We start from the raw sequence: 20,618 nt of genomic DNA on the forward strand, positions 1-20,618 counted from the left end.
TGGGGGCCATACCTATTCTAACTACTACATACAGTTCCTTGTGTTATGGTAACCTTGAACCATAAATTGTTGTTACTTCATAACTATAATTTTGCTACTGTTATAATATAAATATCAATGTTTTCCAATGGTTTTAGGTGACCCTTGTGAAAGGGTCGTTCTATCCCCCAAAGGGATTACAGCCTACCAGATGAGAACTGCTGCTCTCAAGAGTACTTAATGTCTTTGGTTTTAATTATGATTAGCCTGTTATTTTTTTTATTTTATTTAGCAAATATTCATATATTACTCTTGTGAAAAGAAACAGGCCGAATTCTATTTGAGTGACTTCTAAGGGTTTTTGTTTGTTTGTTTGTTTGTTTGTTTTGGTTTTTTTACCAGACTTAATTCACTTGATTTTTTTCTTACATAAAAACCCTTATGGAGCCACATGGTCCTCTGAACCAGAGTGGGGTGTGTGTTTTCACTGATGGTCAGTGAATTCCTGAGAGAGAGACTTGGTGTACACAGTCTCTTTCCAGGTCTGTGGCCAAGTAGCTGTAGATCTTGGAAATGACATCAAAGGTGAAGTTGCCAGGGTGGCAGTGCAGCCCCTCACTGATAGGAAACAACCATCCGTACCCCAAGCACCAGCAGCTTCTCAGGCACAGGAACAGGAATGATGCAGGGCTTCTGGGATCAGGGATGAGGTGCACCAGCACAGAGCCACAGCAGCCTCTCCCATCGCATGGGATGGTATGGGGCTTGCCTGTCCTTTCCCCCAAGTACTCTCTGGACAGGGAGAATGTGAAAGCTCGGCCAACATGTTGGCCACTCAAACAGCACTAGCTACCCTCCTGGAGCAGGTAACACCAAGACCAGTGTGACCATTATAGTCCCCAGGAGTGACAAAAGTCTTGAAGCTGGCCCAGTGCACTGCCCAAGTCACTTCTGCTCTGGCGGGATCTCTAGAACCTCATGTTTTAGGAATGCTCCAGGAAAAGTCAGGGATCACAGATTTCCTGATGGCAGAGAGAACATGCTTGCCCCCAAGCCCGGAGTTTGACCTTCATGTCCATGACCAGGCGGTCCAGCTCAGTGAAAGAAATCCACTCCTTGTCTTCTACTTTACCTCCATGAGTGTCATGGCTCCTAAGATCATTGTGGAAGCCCCTCCCACTGCATCTGAGCAGCAATTCTGAATTTTGTCAGTAGTACAGAATCTCTGTAACTCTTGCCACTTTTATTAGACATAGTTTTAAACACACACATGGTACACCTTATACTTTCATGAAATAACATGGGGTGGCAGGGAATAGCTTTTGATTAGTTTGTTTCTGTAGTGCAATTAGAATTATTCCTAAAACAGAGCGTAAGTATCAGAACAAGGTCGTGTGAATGGGAAGGTGGAGGGAAAAGAAAGGTGCTATGTTGGCCAGAATGTTTCTCTTCTGAGAAAACACGGAAATTGTTGTGAGGAAAAAATGCCTATGTGGTGTGTTTCTGCTGGTAAAAGGAGTGTTGTCAGAATCAGATGATGGTTGCGTGTATCTCCTGCTAAGCGTAGTAGCTACAGTGTGGTCTGTGTGGGTTTTACATCACTATACTAAGGCTCACAGTACTGGCTTATTTCACTTTTTCTTTTATTACAATCTATGCATTTAAAATTTATTCACAGTTTTAATTGAAGGTAATTCTATGAGTTGCTGATAGATAAATCTGTCCCATAGAGATAAGCGCAGCATTGCAGAATTTTCTGTTTTGTCTGTGCTCTTATAACTGCTTGTGTAACACGTGTGCACAATGTTTAACAGTTTCTCTTTCTCCACAAGGATCAGATTACATTTATTCTTCCTAGATTACCTATTTGTCAAACATGTCTAAACAGAGTTATCTACTTATTTAAAAATAAGTTTACCCATTACTTTCAAAATAATACTAACCAGGTCTGTTTGTTGTGTTTTTGCATGTTTTTCTGTTTTGCTTGGTCCTTGAACCTTACTGGACTCATCACCTTAGAAGGTAATTGCACTTTTTTTTTTTTTTTTCATTTTTGGCAGGTTTTTTGTTGTTGTTGTTGTTTTTGTTTTTTTTTTTTTTTTTTTGTTTTGAGACAGGGCTTTACTATGTAGCCCTGGCTGTCCTGGAACTCACCATGTAGATTGGGCTAGCTTTGAACTCAGAGATCCACCTGCCTCTTCTGCCTTCTGATTCCTGGGGCTGAAGGCGTGCGCCACCATGCCTGGCTAGTTGCATTTTCTTTTACTTGAAAATTGTTCTTACAGTAAAACTAGCTTTTTTTCTCTTTCACAGGAAAAACCTTTCAGCTCTACTCCCACAACCTGATTGCTTTGTTTGAGCAAGCCAAAAAGCCAGGGTTAGCTGCCCACATCCAAACTCACAGGTTTCCCGACCGCATTCTGCCAAGGTACAGCAGACCAGTTAGATCCTGCTCAGGCTGCGAGTATGTGTGCCTTCTTTTTAAGCTGCCAGTGTTCCTTGTCTAGTGACAGCTTCCTTTTCTTAATTTCCATGTCATCCAGACTACAGATAATTCATATTCATACATTAAAATTATAAGGAAGTTTGATAAGCAATTCTGGATAAAGTCATTGTCTAAGTAAGAGTCCAGGGTGGTTTTTTTTTTTTTTTTTTTAAGCCCCTTACTGTTTGATTCTGGTGTAGTGGTTCATATGTCACCATATGGAGGCCACAATATATTCCATTCATAATGTCTTATATTTTCAGAAAATTTGCCTTAACAACGAAGATTCCTGATACAAAAGGGTGCCACAAATGCTGCATAGGTGAGTAAATGCCTTCTCAAACTAGATGGTTGGAACTTTTAATATCTTTTAAATTACTTGGGGAATCTCGCAGTATAAATAAGAGGAGAAGTCAGTATGGGAGCTTGGATACATCATCCACACAACCCCAGACTACCGCAAAGTCAGCAACTGCTGGGAGGACTCCACGAGTCACTGACAAGTGTGATGCCCACGGTCGTGATTACAGGATAGAGCACAGCTGTGTGAAGAAGAGCAGGAGGCAGAGTGCAGGGCTGCCAGGCTGCCAGGCTGCTGGGCTTGGTGCTGCTGCAGTATGACATCCTGTTGTCCCTTGTGGTGTGGCTGGGTGGAGACTCACATAGCATTGCCAGTCAGGTGTTGGTTTAAGCGTTCAGACTTTTTACTGGGGCTCCATCATGAAGGTGTGAGATTATCCACATAGCTAATCTCATTTCCAACCCATCTAGTAACTACTTGATGCTACATGAGCCAAAGCCCCCACCCAAAGTCACACTGTTGGTCTTTCTGGCATGACCAGCTCCTCATACTAAAATAGTATGGTGTCGATGGCCCTACCTAAATTACGTTGTTAGATGTAAGGCATGATGGGAGGTTCAAGCATGGCATTCCAAAGGTCCAAGGGTTTAGCGGTGTTTGTAGAAGAAGAATGTTGGTGAATAGGCTTTAAGCAGAGGTACATTCCTTACTACAGAACTGTCGCACTTACCACTTAAATAGGACTTGACTCTGTCTATGTCACCAGATAGAGACAGGACCCGTGATCAGATCTAGGTCCAATCTCTTCAAATCTTGAACTTCTAACGTCCAGGAGTTGTTGGTTTGTCTGATCAATGAGCTTACATATTTATCTTCATGAAAGATACTCTGTAGAACAAAATACTCACCTACAGTGTGCTCTGGCTACAGTCACGTCTCTTCATGCTGTGTGTATCACTGGGTGATTTAACCTGTTACGTACACAAACCAAGTGATTTGTCACTAAGTAATGTCATCTGTGGAACCACCATGATATTCTCAAGCCTTCAATGACTGACGTGTTACACAGTGTGTGATGACATACCCCAATTTCAGCATCCTAGGGAGAATCATGTGTCTGCTGTCATCCCAAGATCTGTGGCTTAGAAAGGTCTAGAAGCCTACAGTCTTAAGACTTGATACGGTTCTGCAGAGCTTAGGGCAAGTGCCTGTTCACATGACTATTGTGTGATATGGTTGATGGCAATCACTGGGAGAAAGACCAATATGGATTGTTGTAGACTTGAGTCAGAGATGGTCCAGCAAGATGGATTAATACATGTGTTGATTCACATCACATGCTGCTGGGGTTTCCTCATGCCAGCAACTGTTCATTAAAAAATAAATAAGTCACAAGCTGAGTGAAATAGTGCACATCTTGTAATCCCAGCACTCGAGAGGCAGAGGCAGGGGCCTCTCTGTGTGTTCCAGGTGAGTTTCAGACCAGCCAGAGCTACACAGTGAGACCCTGTATAGAAAGAAAAGTCACTTGACTTTTAGGTGAATGTCATTGAACTGTTACTTTACCTAAGCTAATTATATTTTCTCACCAAAAGAAATTCAGTGATGTATATGTGACTAGGATTTTTCTTTTTTCTTTCAGTTAGAAACCCTTACACAGGACATAAATACCTCTGTGGAGCTTTGCAGTCTGGGATTGTTCTGCTTCAGTGGTATGAACCCATGCAGAAATTCATGTTGATAAAGGTACATATGGCTTTCTTACATTTTCCTTGTTGAGAAAGCACTGTGCATGACTACAGTCTGCTAAAGCTGTAATTACTACTGTTAGGAACAGCTCCTTGGCAGTAGGAAGTATGTGTGTAATGTTTTATGTTCTCTGTAACTTGCTGTCACTTAATATGCTTCTGGAATCATCATAGCCACAGATATTAATGTGGCCAGTCCTCTTAAGTTTCTCTGACCAACACTCTTGCTCATCATCACAGAGAAGCGAGCTTTTATAGAACAAGGCAGGGTAAGGACCAGCCTTTCAGCTGAATTCATACAACCCAGTTTGAACTGGAGATTTCTGTATTTCTCTTGTTTGTCTGTTGCAGCATTTTGATTTTCCTTTACCAAGCCCACTAAATGTGTTTGAAATGCTGGTGACCCCAGAGCAAGAGTACCCCATGGTTTGTGTGGCTGTCAGCAAAGGCACCGAGTCAAACCAAGTAGTTCAGTTTGAGACAATCAACTTGAATTCTGCATCTTCCTGGTTTACAGAAATTGGTGCAGGTGAGTAGTTTTCACTTTATGTTATGTTCATGCTTTTACCTGTATCAAAGACAGAGGCTTAAGTTCAACTATTGTGGGCTTCTAATAAAAATGACAGCATAGGGGCTGGAGATATGGCTCAGTGATTAAGAGCACTGGCTACTCTTTCTAAGGACCCAGGTTTAGTTCCCAGCACCCACATAGCAGCTCGTGACTATCAGTAGCAGCTATTGCAGGGGATCCAACACCCTTATACAGACAAATGCAGGCAAAATGTCAATGAATATAAAATACAAATAAATTATTTTTAAAAAATAATGTAAACATAATTTTCTAAATAAAAAATTATCTACATTTCTAAATAATAAGAAATTACTTACACATAGTTTGTGATCTCTGTTTACCCAAGGGCCTTTTTTTTCCCCTTTTCTTTCTTTTTCTTTTTTTTTTCTTTTTTTGTTCGTTTGTTTATTTATAGGTGATGCACATACCTGTGGAAGTCAGTTCTCTCCTTCCACTGTGTGAGTTCTAGGAATGAACTCAGGTTGTCAGGCTTGACAGCAAGAATCTCCTTGCCCTCTTGCCCAAGGAAATTATAAATAAATAAATTTTACTGAAGAAGTTTTAAATATTCTTGATGATTTAAAAATCTGAGCTGTTGACAGGCTGGAGAACTAGCACCATGGTTAAGAGCTGGCTGGTCCTGTAGAGGACCCAGGTTTAATTCCCAGCATCCACAAAGTGGCTCACAGCCATCTGTAGTTCCAGAGGGTCTGATGCCCTCTTCTGACCTCTGTGGGCACCAGGCAACACATGTGATACACTGGCACTTATATAGGCAAACATTCATACACATAAACAAAATAGCTTTTTAAATTTCAAGTCTGAATTGTTACCAGTTTGTCTTTGGGCTTAACTAAATAAATAATTATGTTTTATAATATATTCTTAATTTATTAGCATCTCTCATTGAAAACATTCCCTTTTGTCCCTAGTCTGTTTATCTTGTCTTTTCTCTCCACCTTTACCCTCAGTGGCTGGCTCTGCAGAAATGGATAGAAGCTTCTGAAATGGGAGCTTTTCCATTGGAATATTCATTGTTCTTTCTATGACTGGCTGGTTAACGTAAGGGTTTATCACTCATGTCTCAGTGAAAACTCTGGAAGGACAGGGAAGTTTTTCTCACAGTTTAAGTTTGGAAAAATCAGGCAAGAATACATTTTTCAAATGAGAACAGTACCCCAGTACCCAGGGCCATGCAAGTCAGTGCTGTCAAGAGATACCATCTCATGCCTGTCCAAACAGCTGTCACCAAAGAGATGGAACAGTAGCCGAGGATGCAGAGGGGCTGCTCATAGGAATGCAGTCGCAGAGTCTGTATGGAAAACAGTCCGGGCTTTTCAGAAGGCTGTAAGCAGAGCTGCTGTGTCACCCAGCAGTGTCTCTATTGGGAGTGTACTCTTTTCCAGAGAAAATAAAATCATTATTCTGGAAAAAGATCTGCACACACATATTCATTCTAACATTCTCCACAATAACCAAGATAGGGAAATGAATCACCTTAGATTGGTGTCAGCAGATGGATAGGTAAAGGAAACATGGTGCCTGTATGCTGTAGTGTGAACCTGTGCTGGGTGTGATGGCACATGCCTGTCCTCTCTGTACTCAGGAGGCCAAGATAGGGGGACAGTTAGCCAGGCCATCCTGGGCCCCACCAGAGACCTCACTACTGGAGAAGAATACGAATGAAGCTAACTTGACTGTGGGTAACATGTTAAATAAAGTGTTCATCAAAGGACAGATGCTGTGTGTCCTCACCGGAAGATGCTGAAAGCAATGATCCTTTCAACTCAGATAGGGTTAGGTCCCTCAGGAAGCCTGCGTGGTTGAGAGTCCGGGGCTGTGGTTGGGCAGGTAAAATGATTTCTGATATTCTACAGCCACACAGCGTAGCTGGTTAACAACAGTTAAATCTCTGTTTCAAAAGTGCTATCAGTGAGGACTTTGCAGAATTAATTTTTGAAATCTATGGAATACATGAACTGAGAGGGTATCCTCCTTTTCCTGTTTGTTGTGCTGTGTTGTTTTGTCATTTGTTGGCCGTGATTCATTAGGCCACTTTTAAACAGAAGTCAAACAAACTTTACTTGGGGCAGTTTTATCACAGACCACTGTTATGGTCTTCACTCCATTGTGAGGAACTGTGTTACAAGGATTGCACTGATACTTCTTGACTTTCAATAACTTACATTAAGTATCCTGACTGGGGAAGCTAACATTGATTCCATATTAATGTCACTTTCAGAGTGAGACTAGCATGTAGCTCACTTGTAGTGTTTGTGACTAACATGCGCAAGGACTGTGTTTGATCCCACACATTAAAATGAAAACTCAGTGTGACCCAGAGATGTCCTAGTTTCATAACATAATTTTGGAGTGTAGCCATTTTGTGGTTACCTAAAAAGTAACACTACCACCATAGTCAGTTTCAAACAATAAGCCTGATGTTGTGTGGCTCACAAATTTACTGAAAATTTAACAAGCTTGCATGCCCTCAACTGTGAATTCCCGCTGTGTGGACCAAGCTGTAACTCCCAGTACGGGAAAAGAAGAAAGCTGTTACCCCCCCCCCCCCTTCTTGGTTGGTCCTAATGGTGTCTGCAGTTGGGTATGTGCCTCTGTGAAGTTCCTGTCACCAGAGTAAGCAGCCAAAATGCAAGTGATTCTTGGTTAGGCAAGTACCACACAAAGTGGCTATGAATCAGTTTATTAACAACCATGATTGGGCCGGGCGGTGGTGGTGCATGCCTTTAATCCCAGCACTTGGGAGGCAGAGGCAGGCAAATTTCTGAGTTCAAGACCAGCCTGGTCTACAGAGTGAGTTCCAGGACAGCCAGGACTACACAGAGAAACCCTGTCTTGAAAAACCAAAAAAAAAAAAAAGAAAAGAAAAAGAAAAAAAAAAGTGATTGGGCCAGGCATGATGGTGGTGTATCCCTTTAACTCATGCATTCTGGAGTCAGCCGGCAGTGCTGCATAGTCCAGCGTTGCAGTTGTTGCATAGTTAACCCATAGCAATTCACACCCTCTTCCTTCAGGATGGTGTGTGGAAGGTTACACTTCTTTATGCTAGAAATTTATTGAGTCCTCTTTTGAAACTCAGAATTTGAGTTGGTTTTTGAGATTTTGTTATGGTTTAGTGCCTCAGGTGTCATATTATATCCACCTTTAATATTGTCCCAGCTAAAATAAAAACAGTCCAGTAAGAACTTCTTGAGTGAGCCAGGCCTCTGAGGTTATCACCTTGCACTTGGTGATGTGCCCTTTCGGCCCAGCTTTCATCCTCATTAGGCTTTGTTTTCACAAGTAATCGCTGATCCAACCCAGCTGTGCTCGTTGTTGAGCCAAGAGCCTGTAGCTGGCAAAGCTGTAGCCTTGAAATGAGCTCTGTTCTTTGCAGATTCCGACTCATTACTGCATGATCCTTGACTCCTAGGGTAGCCCTCAGTGTGGTCATTTCTTGGTATTTGTTGAGTGAGTGAATGAACTTAGATTAGCTGAGAAAAAAATACATCTGGTGTGTTGCCTGGAAGATGCTTCATTGGTTGTCTTGACAAGGCTCCCTGCCATTGTGCTCAGTGATATGGCTGTAAGGGACCACGTGCCTGCTGTAGAAACTGGTCACATGACTGCTCCATGGTATGGTTAAGGAGAAACTTTTTTATTACAGATATGAGAGAGGAAATAGAGGCATCTGGGAGAGTCCAGAGCAGAGAAAGAAATAGACTATGCCAGCAGACAAGACATGGCCAGGCTGTCTGCAGGAGAGGGGAGAAGATAGAAAAAGCCTAGTGAGAAACCCAAGAGTAGCAGGGTTAGGAGAGTGAGGAGCTGCAGGGAGGGAAGCCCAGGAGCTGGAGAAGTTTAGGGGATGAAGGGAGAAGATCTAGGATGGCAGTGTGGACTCTGAAGATTGTAACAGGACTTGTGGTACTGAGGGGGCCTGGAGGTCAGCACCAGCTTTAACATGCTCATGGGCACCGCAGGCAGCCGTATGTCCCTTTTGCCAAAGGTAAGGGAAGTGACTCCTTCTGGTAGGTGAGAACTAGTGTTACAGGTTCCTGAGGAATGCTGGCTCTGTCTAACTGCCAGAAGTCCTCCTGTGGACACAGGTTGAGCTCACTTCTGGGTATTTGGACTGCCTTTGGGGTTTGGGAAAGTGAAGTTTCCTTTGGACTCGACAGATTCCATCTGTTGTGAGTGCAGAACAAAATCTAACCATTGTGTGCATGTATCTTCCTTTCCTTCCACATACCTGCCCTTCACCATCACAATAGCCCACCTTCCTAGAACAAAAGTAGTAATTAGAGCAGTAATGCACTTTTAGCTCAGGTATCCATGTCAGAGCTGAGATGACATTTGTTCTTCTAAACTGAGATGCATACTTGCATGACAAGATACAGTTTTCACCGTATTTCAAAGAGTAAATCACAGCGCGATTCAGACTGCTGGTTTTCTAAGCCCTGCTTTACTGAAGTATGTTGTTAACTGTAACCTTTCCCCACTTAGGCAGCCAACAGCTGGATTCCATTCACGTGACGCAGTTGGAGAGAGACACTGTTTTGGTGTGTTTAGACAGTGAGTATTATTTTGAAGTTTATTTTGAGTGTACTACTTGATAAAGCAACCCCTTTAGTGAAATTAAACTGTTATTCAACCTGGCTGCATTGACTGCGCAGCTAAATCCACTGCAGCAAGAGGCTGAGCTGCTGTCCCTAGGTCCTGTCCTTTCGTTTTACACTTGGCCCACATGGAGACATTAGCACTGTCCCCCTCTTAGGGAATCTCTGTATAAACTGTCCCCTCTTGCTGTAATTATGAGAGTAGGTTACATTAAATTGTGATCACAGAGTCACTTAACATGAACGTCTGGAGGCTTGTCAGGTGTAAAGCACTCAGGCCCCTGACACTTGCACATGCTACATGATCTGTCATGCAGGAGACATGTTATTAATGGGAGCATGTTGCAGCATAATCAGGGAAGGCAGGAAGGAGCAGCTTAGCAGGCGTGTCACTTGGATTCTGAGAGGAGGCACTCCGGTCCCTAAAACCCATCTTCTCTTCCTGCAGTAAGTGTTACATGATGGACCTAGTCTTGGGATTCTATTGGAGCATGGCTATACAGCTTGCTTTTAGTGGCTGGACTACTGTAAGATCATCTAGTAACATAGCTGAGTAACCCGAAGCCTGCGGGCTTCGCTCCTTGCCATCCCTCAGTGAGGGACTTGACTCTAAATACCTGTCAGGTAGAAGTGTTATAAAGTTATCTATAAGGAAACTGCATCAGTTTTTTTTTTTTTTAATCTTAATAGATACAAAGTGTGTTATTAGCATAACACATAAGCATGACAGGAATCCCAGAGGGCTAAGGCCTTCCTGCTAAACCCTGCACGTCTGTGAATCATCAAAGGAGACCTCATTCTCAGTTTTCATCTCCATGTCATATATTGTAACGGTCTTAAGAACACATTGGTTAACAAGACTTCCTGCTTCCTGATGAAACCAATTTCTGTTTTTAAAGACGTAGTTTTGAAGTCTCCTTGAGCTAATGGGAGGAAGTCAGAAAACAGAGGGAAAGAGACTGCATTTGCTTGCCCCCATCCCAGACCTGCCGCCTGGGGAGAATTGGTCCACGTGCCCTGACACACTGGGCTCCTATGGCCAGCCCGGAACTGCTGCGAGTGCTGCTTGATAAATACAGTGGGATTTGTGAGGGGAAAATCACAACTTGTTGCTAAATATTCAAACATCAAAGCAGCCACTTTTAAAAAATGAATATATTCAGTATATGCTCTATAATTTTAAAAATAGCGAAGTCCCGCCTATTGAAACAGGGCACTGTAACTGTCTTTTAAGACATATTAATGGTGATTTGTTACTATGCATACCCAAACCAAGATAAATCTTTGAACCTTATTAAGAATATTATTTGATACCTATATAAAACACATTATACTTATTTTAAGAAATTTTCATCTCCAGTCTTGACTTTTTTAAAATTTCTTTTAAGAATTTGTAAAAATTGTAAATCTACAAGGAAAGCTGAAGTCCAGTAAGAAGCTGGCATCTGAGCTCAGTTTTGACTTCCGCATTGAGTCTGTAGGTAAGTCCTCTCCTTCCTGTTGCTGACCTTGGATAACTGGTGGCTTTGGTCATGTTCTCCCTGGGATGTTTTAAAGTAGCAGCTGGCTCATAACTCTGCGCCGAAACACTGTCACTGCACCAACTAGTTTGTGTGACGAGTGCTTTCTAAGTTTTCAACTAATTTCATTTTGATTTTTTTTATTAGTTTCATACATGTAATTTACATTGATCATGGTACCCTCCCTGGGTACTGGTTTTTTAAATATGCTCAATATTCCCAGTGTTGTAATAAAATGAATTACACTTTTCCCAACTCTTTCCAAGTTTGCAGGTGCTAGTGTCAAGTGACCATTGTGTTAAGCACACTGTAATTCTTTAGCACTAGAATCCAGTTTCTGTGTGTTGATGGCTGCTGTTTTAGATCTGTTTCTATATAAAAAGTAAGTTTGGTGCTGAAGTGACCCCTCCAAGGATAAGAGCACTACAGCGCCACGTGTGCCTGCTCAGGACTGTCTGCAACTCCAGTTCCAGAGGACCGTGCACACATGTGATACACAGACATGCATGCAGACAAAGAACCCATACACATAAACTGAAATGTACACCTCTGGGCTGGAGAACTTGTTGCTCTTGCAGAGGACCTGAGTTCAATTCTCTGTGTTCATATTATAGCTCACAACCGCCCATAACACCAGTTCCTGAGGCTCCAACAGGTACACATGTGGTACACATACATGAATGTAGACAAAACATTCACACACATTCTAGGCAGTGGTGGCACACACCTTTTTTAATTTCAGCACTCGGGAGGCAGAGGCAAGTGGATCTCTGAGTTTGAAGCCAGCCTGGTCTACAGAGTGAATTCCAGGACAGCCTGAGCTGCACAGAGAAACCCTGCCTCCAAAAACCAAAGCAAACAAAAAACAATAGCAACAAAAAAATCTCAAACATAAAATAAACGTTTTTTGTTTTTTTTTTTTTATTATAAACAAATAGTCAGTTTCCCTGGGGCTGTAGAGAGGAGTGTGTCATTTTGGTTTGCTTCCTTGTTAGTATTTTCCTTTATATTGCTCATTAATTTTATGATTTTTTTTTAAAGCATTATCGTTGGGTGTAGTGGTGCAGGCTTTTAAACCTCAGCACTTGGGCAGCAGAAGTAATTGGTTCCCTGTGAGTGCAAGGTTTCTGTAGCCTGGTCTACAGAGCAAGTTCCAAGCCAGACTACTAGTGAGACCTAGTTTCAAACAACAGTGGAATTTCCAATTTTATCTCTTTTGCTGGTATGTCAGCATTTTCCCCAGGAGAATAGAAATTGTGAGAAAAAAATATGATAGATCCAAATATTTATTGTACTATAAAAGAAATATATATAATAGTTACCTATATATATGTCTTTTTAAAATGTTTCTGACTAGTTAAAAACTTTCTGGATTTTTATTTTTATTTTTTGGGTTTTTTTTGGGGGGGGGTTGTTCTGCTTTTGTTTTTTATTCTAACCTGAGCTCATACTAAATTAGAATTTTCTTGTAGCACCATGGGTAAGGGACACAGGCCATAGCATGCTCAGTGGTAGTACATGAGGACTCTGGGCACTATCTTAACACCAAAATGAATAAAATATGCTGTGCTCTTGTGTAATAGATGATAGAAAAATACCTTTGCTTGTGATGGAAATTTAACTCCCTGAAGCAGAAAACCTAAGCTTTAAAAAACCTAAGCTTACCTAAGTAAGATGTACTGATGTCACATGTGCCCCACTGTCTGGAGAATTTTTATTGTTGCACAGAAGTCTCCTCCTAGATGGCCATCACCTCATTTCAGTAAACCTTAAAATGGTGACAGGGATCCTCTGAGAGGCCCTTTAAATCATGTCTCAAAAACAAGACAAGTAACCAGATTCCTCATTTGTCACATGTAGTAAAACATTCGATCTGTCATTGTCAAATACTTCTGTCTCTATCAGTCTGAGTTATGTCTCCGGCATTCTTGCACTGACCACGTCCTTGTTATTCTAATGAGAAGCATGGGTTCCACGCTTGTCTGGCACACACAAACCCTCGATTTGCTCCCTAGCACAAGGACAAAGAAAAGTAATTTTGAATCTTTTCCACCATTATATGTATTTATGTTTGTGGTTTTCTAATTCTAGTTACAAAAATAGTCAATAAAATACTAACTAAGATGACTGAGGTCACAATATTCAACGTGATTAAATTTTGGGTTATGAAGTAGGTTTGTTTTTAAAATTAATTTTATAAGAAAATATGAACATAAAAGTTACCTGCTTGATAGCTACTTGAATAACTTCTAAATCCAAAACCCCACTGCATGTTTTTACTGTTTTAATTAGTTAAAACAGAAGATACAGCATAAGGAAGAGAAGTCAGTGCCAGTACTCAGCTTATCAGAAGTCAGCCCATGTTGGAGGAATGTCTGCAACACATATCTCGGAAGGCTGCGTAACTGTCTCAGTAAATTACTTGAGTTTAAACACTCCCTAATCACAAAAATGTTGAGCAGTAATGGTCTAGACAGTGGAATTTTGCCCCAAGCACTTGAAAAGCCTTACATTATCATTCGTTAAAAAGTTAGGGAGGCGCCAGAAAGATGGCTCAGTGTGCAGAACACAGGCTGCAACCAGAGTTTGCCAGCGTCCAGCTCTCAGGCCTGTAACTCCAGTTCCAGGGGACCCCTTGCCTCTGGTCTCATTAGACACCTGCATATACACACATCACACACACAAACATATACACAATTAAAAGGAATAAAAGTAAATCTTTAAAAAAAAAAAAAAAAAAAAAAAAACCAGTACGGGACCTCTGCTGTCTTCCATTACATCTCCCTCATCTTTCTCAGTGTGCCTTCAAGACAGCGTGTTGGCTTTCTGGAAACATGGGATGCAGGGTAAAAGCTTCAAATCAGATGAGGTAAGTCTGTGCAGATTACCTCCCTTGATTCCTACCCCAGGTTTTAATGGTGAAATGTTTGTATTTTTTTCATTTCCTCTCTGAGTCACATGGCTTTGCTTAGTGCCTTTGATGTCATAGCTCGGCAGGATGCACATCTGCGTTCTTTCTTCCTGTATGTCCACTTTGATACTTTGCTTTTAAATTCCCAGTAGCCACAAGGAACTCCTAAATATTTTCATAACTTTATCCCTTTATTTTATAATTCGTAAATATAGTTGCTAGCATTGCTTGCATTTAGCGGATATTTTTCATAGCCACTGTTGTTATAAATAATATATAAAACCTATTATGTTCCAGGCATTTTGCAAATATTAGCACATTTAAGGCTCAAAATGATCCAGTGAAGTAGGCACATGACTAGCTAAATGGCAGAGCCTAGATTTAGAAGGTCTTCAAGCATAACTTTTAGCAGAGATGATCAGGGTGCCTTTATGCAGGGGGTGGAGTTGGCCTCCTCCCTGAGGTACAAATCCCACCCTGATGGAAGCATTTTCCAGCTGTCTGATTCTTTTACAACAAAGGCTCATAAATCCATGGAACTGCCTGAAAGAGTGGGATCTTCATGCTTTTGAATTTAGTTTATCTGTACCCTTATTTATATTTAAATAAATATTTATACTTCTAAGAGAAAAAATGTCATGAACCATCGGTCATTGGTGTGTTGGTTTATTTACTGACCCAGGTCACTAAATGTCACCAGGTCCCTATGTTTAATAAAAATCTGTAGTCCTACACACTGCTACAGTGCTAACTGTATTGTTGTTTTGTGTTCAAGACAGGCTTTCCCTAGAGTCCATGTGTGCAGCCAGCACATCAGCATGCTAGCTGTTCTCACACTCTGCACTTTGTCATTTCCACTTTTGAGAAACTCAAACCCAGGGTCTCAGGCATGTGAGAGCAAGGGGCTTTCTGCTAACCCACATACCCAGTTACAAGTAGCTGCCTGCTTGTAATGCATCTCACTTTAACTACTCTCTCACCTCTGTCTTTCTGCTGGTATTCTCATCCTTTGACACACACCTAGTTAAAGTTTAACCTCTGCCATAAAGTAACATTCCACAATAGTTAGAGTATTTCAACTTCATACTATGAAAATTAGCCTCCTGAGTATACAGCACCTAAATTGTTTGCAGATTGACATTCATTATGTCTTTCCAGATAGACTACAAGGTCCAGTTAGCAGACTTTTTACACTAATCGTAGCAATCTTAATTTGAGTTCCCCAAGAGCCAGACCAAGATAACAATCCAAGTTGAGGTACTTTATCTAGGAATAGATTCTAGAAAACAAGTGATGTAATAAGACACATAAAAGTAGAAAGAGGGGCCGGGCAGTGGTGGCGCACGCCTTTAATCCCAGCACTTGGGAGGCAGAGGCAGGCGGATTTCTGAGTTTGAGGCCAGCCTGTCTCAAAAAAAAAAAAAAAAAAAAAAAAAGTAGAAAGAGAGGGAATCATCAAAAGCATATTCACACCTTAGAGCAACTCTGTGAGAGGAGTGGGAGATGGAGTCAGTCTTGTGGCTGTCCCTGTCTTGGATAGAGGCTGCACCACAGTCCCCACTCTTTGGGAAGTACTTGTGCATAGTGGTTCAGCTCTGGAAGACTGAAGAAAGCAGCAGGTGTCATCTAACACTGGATGAAGAGGAACAGGGTGCCCCTTAACACCTACCTCACCGCCATGGAAGGCTTACATGACCTTCTTGTAACTTTTAACCTCTCTGGCCTTGGGGGTTTTTTCCCCCCAACAATGAAAGAATTCAAATGCATATCACACAATTCTTACAGAAAGCAACTGACCCAGACTATATGTTCTGTAAATATTAGCCCATTTACAGAATGATAGGCAGTAAAAAAAATAAACTTTGAAATTGATTTGGGGAATCTTTGAAAAATTATTCCCTTTCATTGCTAGAACTAAGTGATTGTTAAATTACTGTGTAACTTAATTTCTGTGTAAGCAATACCAGGGCCATAGTGTTACTGATGATCATTTTTGTCCACAGGTTACCCAGGAAATTTCAGATGAAACAAGAGTTTTCCGCCTGCTGGGATCAGACAGGTTGGTTGTATTGATTTAATTATGTGAAAGTAGGAAAGATCAAACTCTTGACCAAACTGTCAGCCCATTACAAAAGTCTTAGAGAGCTTATCATGATGCTTGTGTTGAGAGACTGAGTAATCCTTAGTCTGTTGGGTTGCCAGTCTTTTCAGGGTGAGATGCTTTGAGAGACAGTTAACTCAGCCAAGACAAAATGTGAAGATGGGGAGTGCTCACACCCGTTTGACAGAACAGGACTTCTCATCCCTTTATTCCCATTGTGTCTTCCTGCTGTGTTTCTTCCTAATAACTATTACATAAACCATCGGATGTTTTGTGTCATAAAAAGCTCACCTTGTCTGGTGAGCATTCTTACTGTAAGGCGTTAGGCAGTCCCATTCAACATTGCTTAAGTGTTAGATGCAAGAGGAAGGAGCGGGAGACTGGGGTTTTAATGACCCTTTGAAGGGAGGCTATAAGGAGAAAGGAGTTTCTGAAAAATGGTGGTTTCCTTAATGAAGAAGAAAGGCAAGCATGACAGTAAGTACTGTGTCCAGAAGCCAGGAGGCAGCAGGAATTAGAGAAGCAACTCGTGCTGCTGGGAGGACTGGCCAGTGAAGTGTGGGTCTGGAACTCTTAAGGATTCTGGTGGTAGACCATGACACCTCATGGCTGATGCTTTTCTCTCCTCCCCTTTGCCCGGACTCTTCTCCCTGCCTGACTGTCCTTTGTAATGTCTCATTATTCTGTCACAATTTGCTCTAAAATTTCACCTTTGAACTGTGACTTCTTCAGCTCATCTTCTTGTTTAGGCATCCCCTTGGTTCTTTCATATATACACACGTTTTTGTATTTTATTTTCTTTCTCTTTTTTTAACATTTTAGTGTGTCTGTGTGTGCACACATGTAGAGATCAGAAAACAACTTACAAGAACTGGTTCTTCTACCACATAGGTCCCAAGAATAAAACTTGGGTATCTGGGCTCCTCAAAAGCCCCCTTGCCTGCCTATATATTAATAGTGCTTAACTCTGGGCAGATAGGTAATTTTATTTCTTCCTTCTACATTTCCACAATGCATAAGGTATGTTTTTATAGCGTAAAATTCACACAAAATATATTCAGTATATATGAATTGTCTCTTCCATTTGCTATCTAGACTTCCTTCTCTGTGTGAATTAGATCTTACTCTATTCTTTTTTTTAAGATTTATTTATTTTTATTTTTATTTATATGAGTACACTGTAGCTATCTTCAGACACACCAGAAGAGGGCGTCAGATCCCATTACAGATGGTTGTGAGCCACCATGTGGTTGCTTGGAATTGAACTCAGGACCTCTCTTGCAGAGTAGTCAGTGCTCTTAACCTCCAAGCCATCTCTCCAGCCTGATCTTAATCTGTTCTTAAACCTCTCCTCCTCACAATTCAAATGCTATGGAGTAGCTCTTGATCTCCTCCCACCTCCCTTTTTCTTTTAGTCCTCTTGATACTTTCCCTGTCTTTACTCCTGGGAAAAGGAAGAGGTAGGCCAGGCAGCACTCCATTCATTCTTTGCCTTAAACCGTTTGTTTTCAAAGACCCTGCGCAGTTCACAGGTCTCCTTAGTGTCCTTTGTATTCTCTAGCTCTTCTTCTCTTAGTATAGTCACCTAAGGCATTTGTCACAGCTGTTGTTGACATAGCTGAGTAAGCATATTTGGGTTCAGTGGGAATAAGGTGAGACTATCCCCAACTATGTCAATACTTTATATAAAACAACTGTTGTTCAGCTGTGCTGGAAGTTATGGAACATGCTAATGACTTTGGCTGTGTCTCTGTAAGTGTGGAAGGAGCTGGTACTACTGGCTGTGGTGGACACCATGTGAATACTAAAGATTTTCCTTGGTTTCTTTTAGGGTTGTTGTTTTGGAAAGTAGGCCGACAGAAAACCCTACAGCACACAGTAATCTCTACATCCTGGCTGGACATGAAAACAGTTACTAAGCAACAGAGATGAATTCCAAGTAACAAGAAGATGAATGAATATGTTCCATTGAAAGGAAGAGTGTTTTAAGGGAATTCAGTAGACTGCAGTGTGACTTGCTTTAATTGTTGTGGGTTTTATATCAAATGAACTGTACATTAGGATAGAATTCAGTATTTTCTGTAGCTGGAAACAGCTAGTCAATCTCTTGCCACTGTGTGGTGGTTATATCAAGTTTGCTTAATAAAAGCTATGAGACAAATAGTCCTCTAGTTCCAAGAAACACAGTCCTTTAAAAAAAAAAAAAATGTTTGTAACAAAGTGCCATGGTGTTTTTAAATAACTCACGTGATTATCTTGAGAGGGAGTTTAGTGAGCATTATATCATTTTATACCATGCGATACTCCTTCTTAGTGAACATAATTTGATAAGAAGTTATCCAACAAGCCTTTCACTTTGACATTGGCCATTCTGTATGTTTTTGTAAGATAGAATATTTAATCCTTATTTATTAATCTCTTGCTGGAGTGGTGTAATGTTTCTAACTTTTAGCAAAGGAAGGTTGCAGAGCAGCTGAAATTTTTTATAATGTGTGAAATTTTTGTTTACCTTTACAGAGTAGTGCTTTAGGGGTTACTGGCAGTGTGTTTGGGGGGTCCAGCACATGCAGATTCATTTAACAAAATATTTTATGACACAGTTTCATGCAGGGTTGCCTTAAAGGGAATTTGTTTTCAACTACAGATGGTTGTGAAGGCTCACGCAAAAATACTGATGGTGGGCAAAAAGCCTTAGCAGGGATGTGTAATGTCTAGGTGTGACTACCATATTATTGACAAGCAGTATAATATACCTGTGATTTTGTTTTTTATATTAGGGATAATGCATAAGAAATTAATCTTCATATATATCATGATCCCTAATGTTTGGGAGAAATGTATTTAACTGCCCATATTATGTATTTTACTTATATTATGCCAAGGGGAAAACTGCAAAGTAATCGCACGTGTAATCTTGGGGTTTCCACATACGTAGGTATTCATCGTGAGTAGGTTTAAGAGGGGAAAAAAACCACTTTAGGTGAAATTAAAATTTCTGATGGGAGAGTATGGTTAAATGATGTTGTTTTTATATTTTTTAAAAAGCCGGTATACTAAAATTTAAAAAGGATAGGGCTATCTTTTAGTTTATTTTTCTTTTACAATTCTTAGTATTCAGAATTGATGTGTTCTATTGGTACCAGCTGTCTTAATGCATTTATTAAGAACAGTTAGCCTTGAGTTAATGAACAGAGGGCGAATAGTAGCAAACTATAGAAATAGTCTGACCACATACTTGACAGGAAAACAATGTTCCTATCTCGTTTTTAGCAGTTTTATAAAGTACGTGTTATCATCTCCACTTTCCAAGTGAGGAAGTAAGAGTTTAACAGAGTTAAGCAACTTACCTGTTACATGTTGGTTAGTTCTTGAGCCAGACCAAGAGTCCTCCGACTCTCCTCTTTTCACTATGCAATATACAAGTAATAAAATGTTACACAAATGAACTATAAAGTATTTGTTCTTTAAAGTGCACATATTGGGGTCGGGGCAACAAGATGCTCATTGGATAGAGGTTCTTGCCATGTAAACCTGACTGCTACCTAACTTTAGTCCCCAGAACCCACCCATGTGGAGGGGGAGAGAGAAAGAATTGACTCTATAATGTTGTCATCTGACCTCCACATGTGTGTGTGCCTGCACCTTCCACACACACAGTAGTCAAATAGAATGCACAATGTTGTTTACATGGGATGTGTTAAGTAGGTCCTCTCATGAGGAATGCTGTATGCAATAGATGGCGGAAGGACAAGCCTCAAACTTCGGAAGTTCAAAGACTGCATCCTCTTTTTCTCAGAACTCCCAGCAGCCACCCAACCACACTGTACAAGGTGGCCACTAGAAGTGAAATAGACCTAAGAAGGGTCCTGGTGTCCAAGGCCTCCTGCTAACAAGCTGCGTGGCTAGAAAAACATTACAGTAAAAATGGAAGCTGTGCTGTACCCAGAGCTTGCAGTCAGTCTTCTGTCCAGTGCTGTGAAAAATGAGCAACCGGTTGAGAGTTACAGATGAGAAGGCAATGGGGAGGGAGGGCTCTTGAGGAAACAAACTGGAAGATGACAGGAAGCTGACATGGCCATGACTCATGAGCAGACTCTGCAAGAACTTTTATGAAGAATATGAATAGTTCAAGTTGGAAATTTAGAATATAAAATTAAGGAAATTTCTCAGGAAATATGTTGGCAAATAATGTAAATATGGAAGATTAAAATTAAGAAAATTAAAAGTAACAAGGGGATGGTGTGCTTAGATTTGAATTTTAAAACATTTAAAAAAAGGTAAGAGAATAGTTCAGGAGGCTCAACATCAGAGTTTAAGAAAAAAAAAAATCAATTGTATAGTTCACCAGGTGTGTTAATGCATGCCTATAATCCAGCACTCAGG

At 40.8% G+C, this 20,618-nt stretch overlaps 1 protein-coding gene across 2 annotated transcripts in view; it reads left to right on the top strand.

Annotated features, from left to right (window-relative positions):
* Window positions 1-19,681, top strand: part of Map4k5 (mitogen-activated protein kinase kinase kinase kinase 5) — a 92,442-nt gene extending 72,761 nt beyond the window's left edge. For both annotated transcript variants that reach the window (XM_034514003.2, XM_076941813.1), the window contains exons 23-31: window positions 2,293-2,407; window positions 2,728-2,786; window positions 4,408-4,511; window positions 4,865-5,042; window positions 9,591-9,659; window positions 11,092-11,184; window positions 14,022-14,092; window positions 16,138-16,193; window positions 18,067-19,681. In XM_034514003.2, the coding sequence (XP_034369894.1) occupies window positions 2,293-2,407; window positions 2,728-2,786; window positions 4,408-4,511; window positions 4,865-5,042; window positions 9,591-9,659; window positions 11,092-11,184; window positions 14,022-14,092; window positions 16,138-16,193; window positions 18,067-18,154 (833 nt within the window). In that variant the 3' untranslated portion in view covers window positions 18,155-19,681. The remainder of the gene's footprint in view (window positions 1-2,292; window positions 2,408-2,727; window positions 2,787-4,407; window positions 4,512-4,864; window positions 5,043-9,590; window positions 9,660-11,091; window positions 11,185-14,021; window positions 14,093-16,137; window positions 16,194-18,066) is intronic.
* The last annotated feature ends 937 nt before the right edge of the window (window positions 19,682-20,618 follow it).

The sequence above is a fragment of the Arvicanthis niloticus genome, chromosome 11 (genome assembly GCF_011762505.2).
Source record: "Arvicanthis niloticus isolate mArvNil1 chromosome 11, mArvNil1.pat.X, whole genome shotgun sequence".
In the NCBI taxonomy this organism is placed as follows: Eukaryota; Metazoa; Chordata; class Mammalia; order Rodentia; family Muridae; genus Arvicanthis; species Arvicanthis niloticus.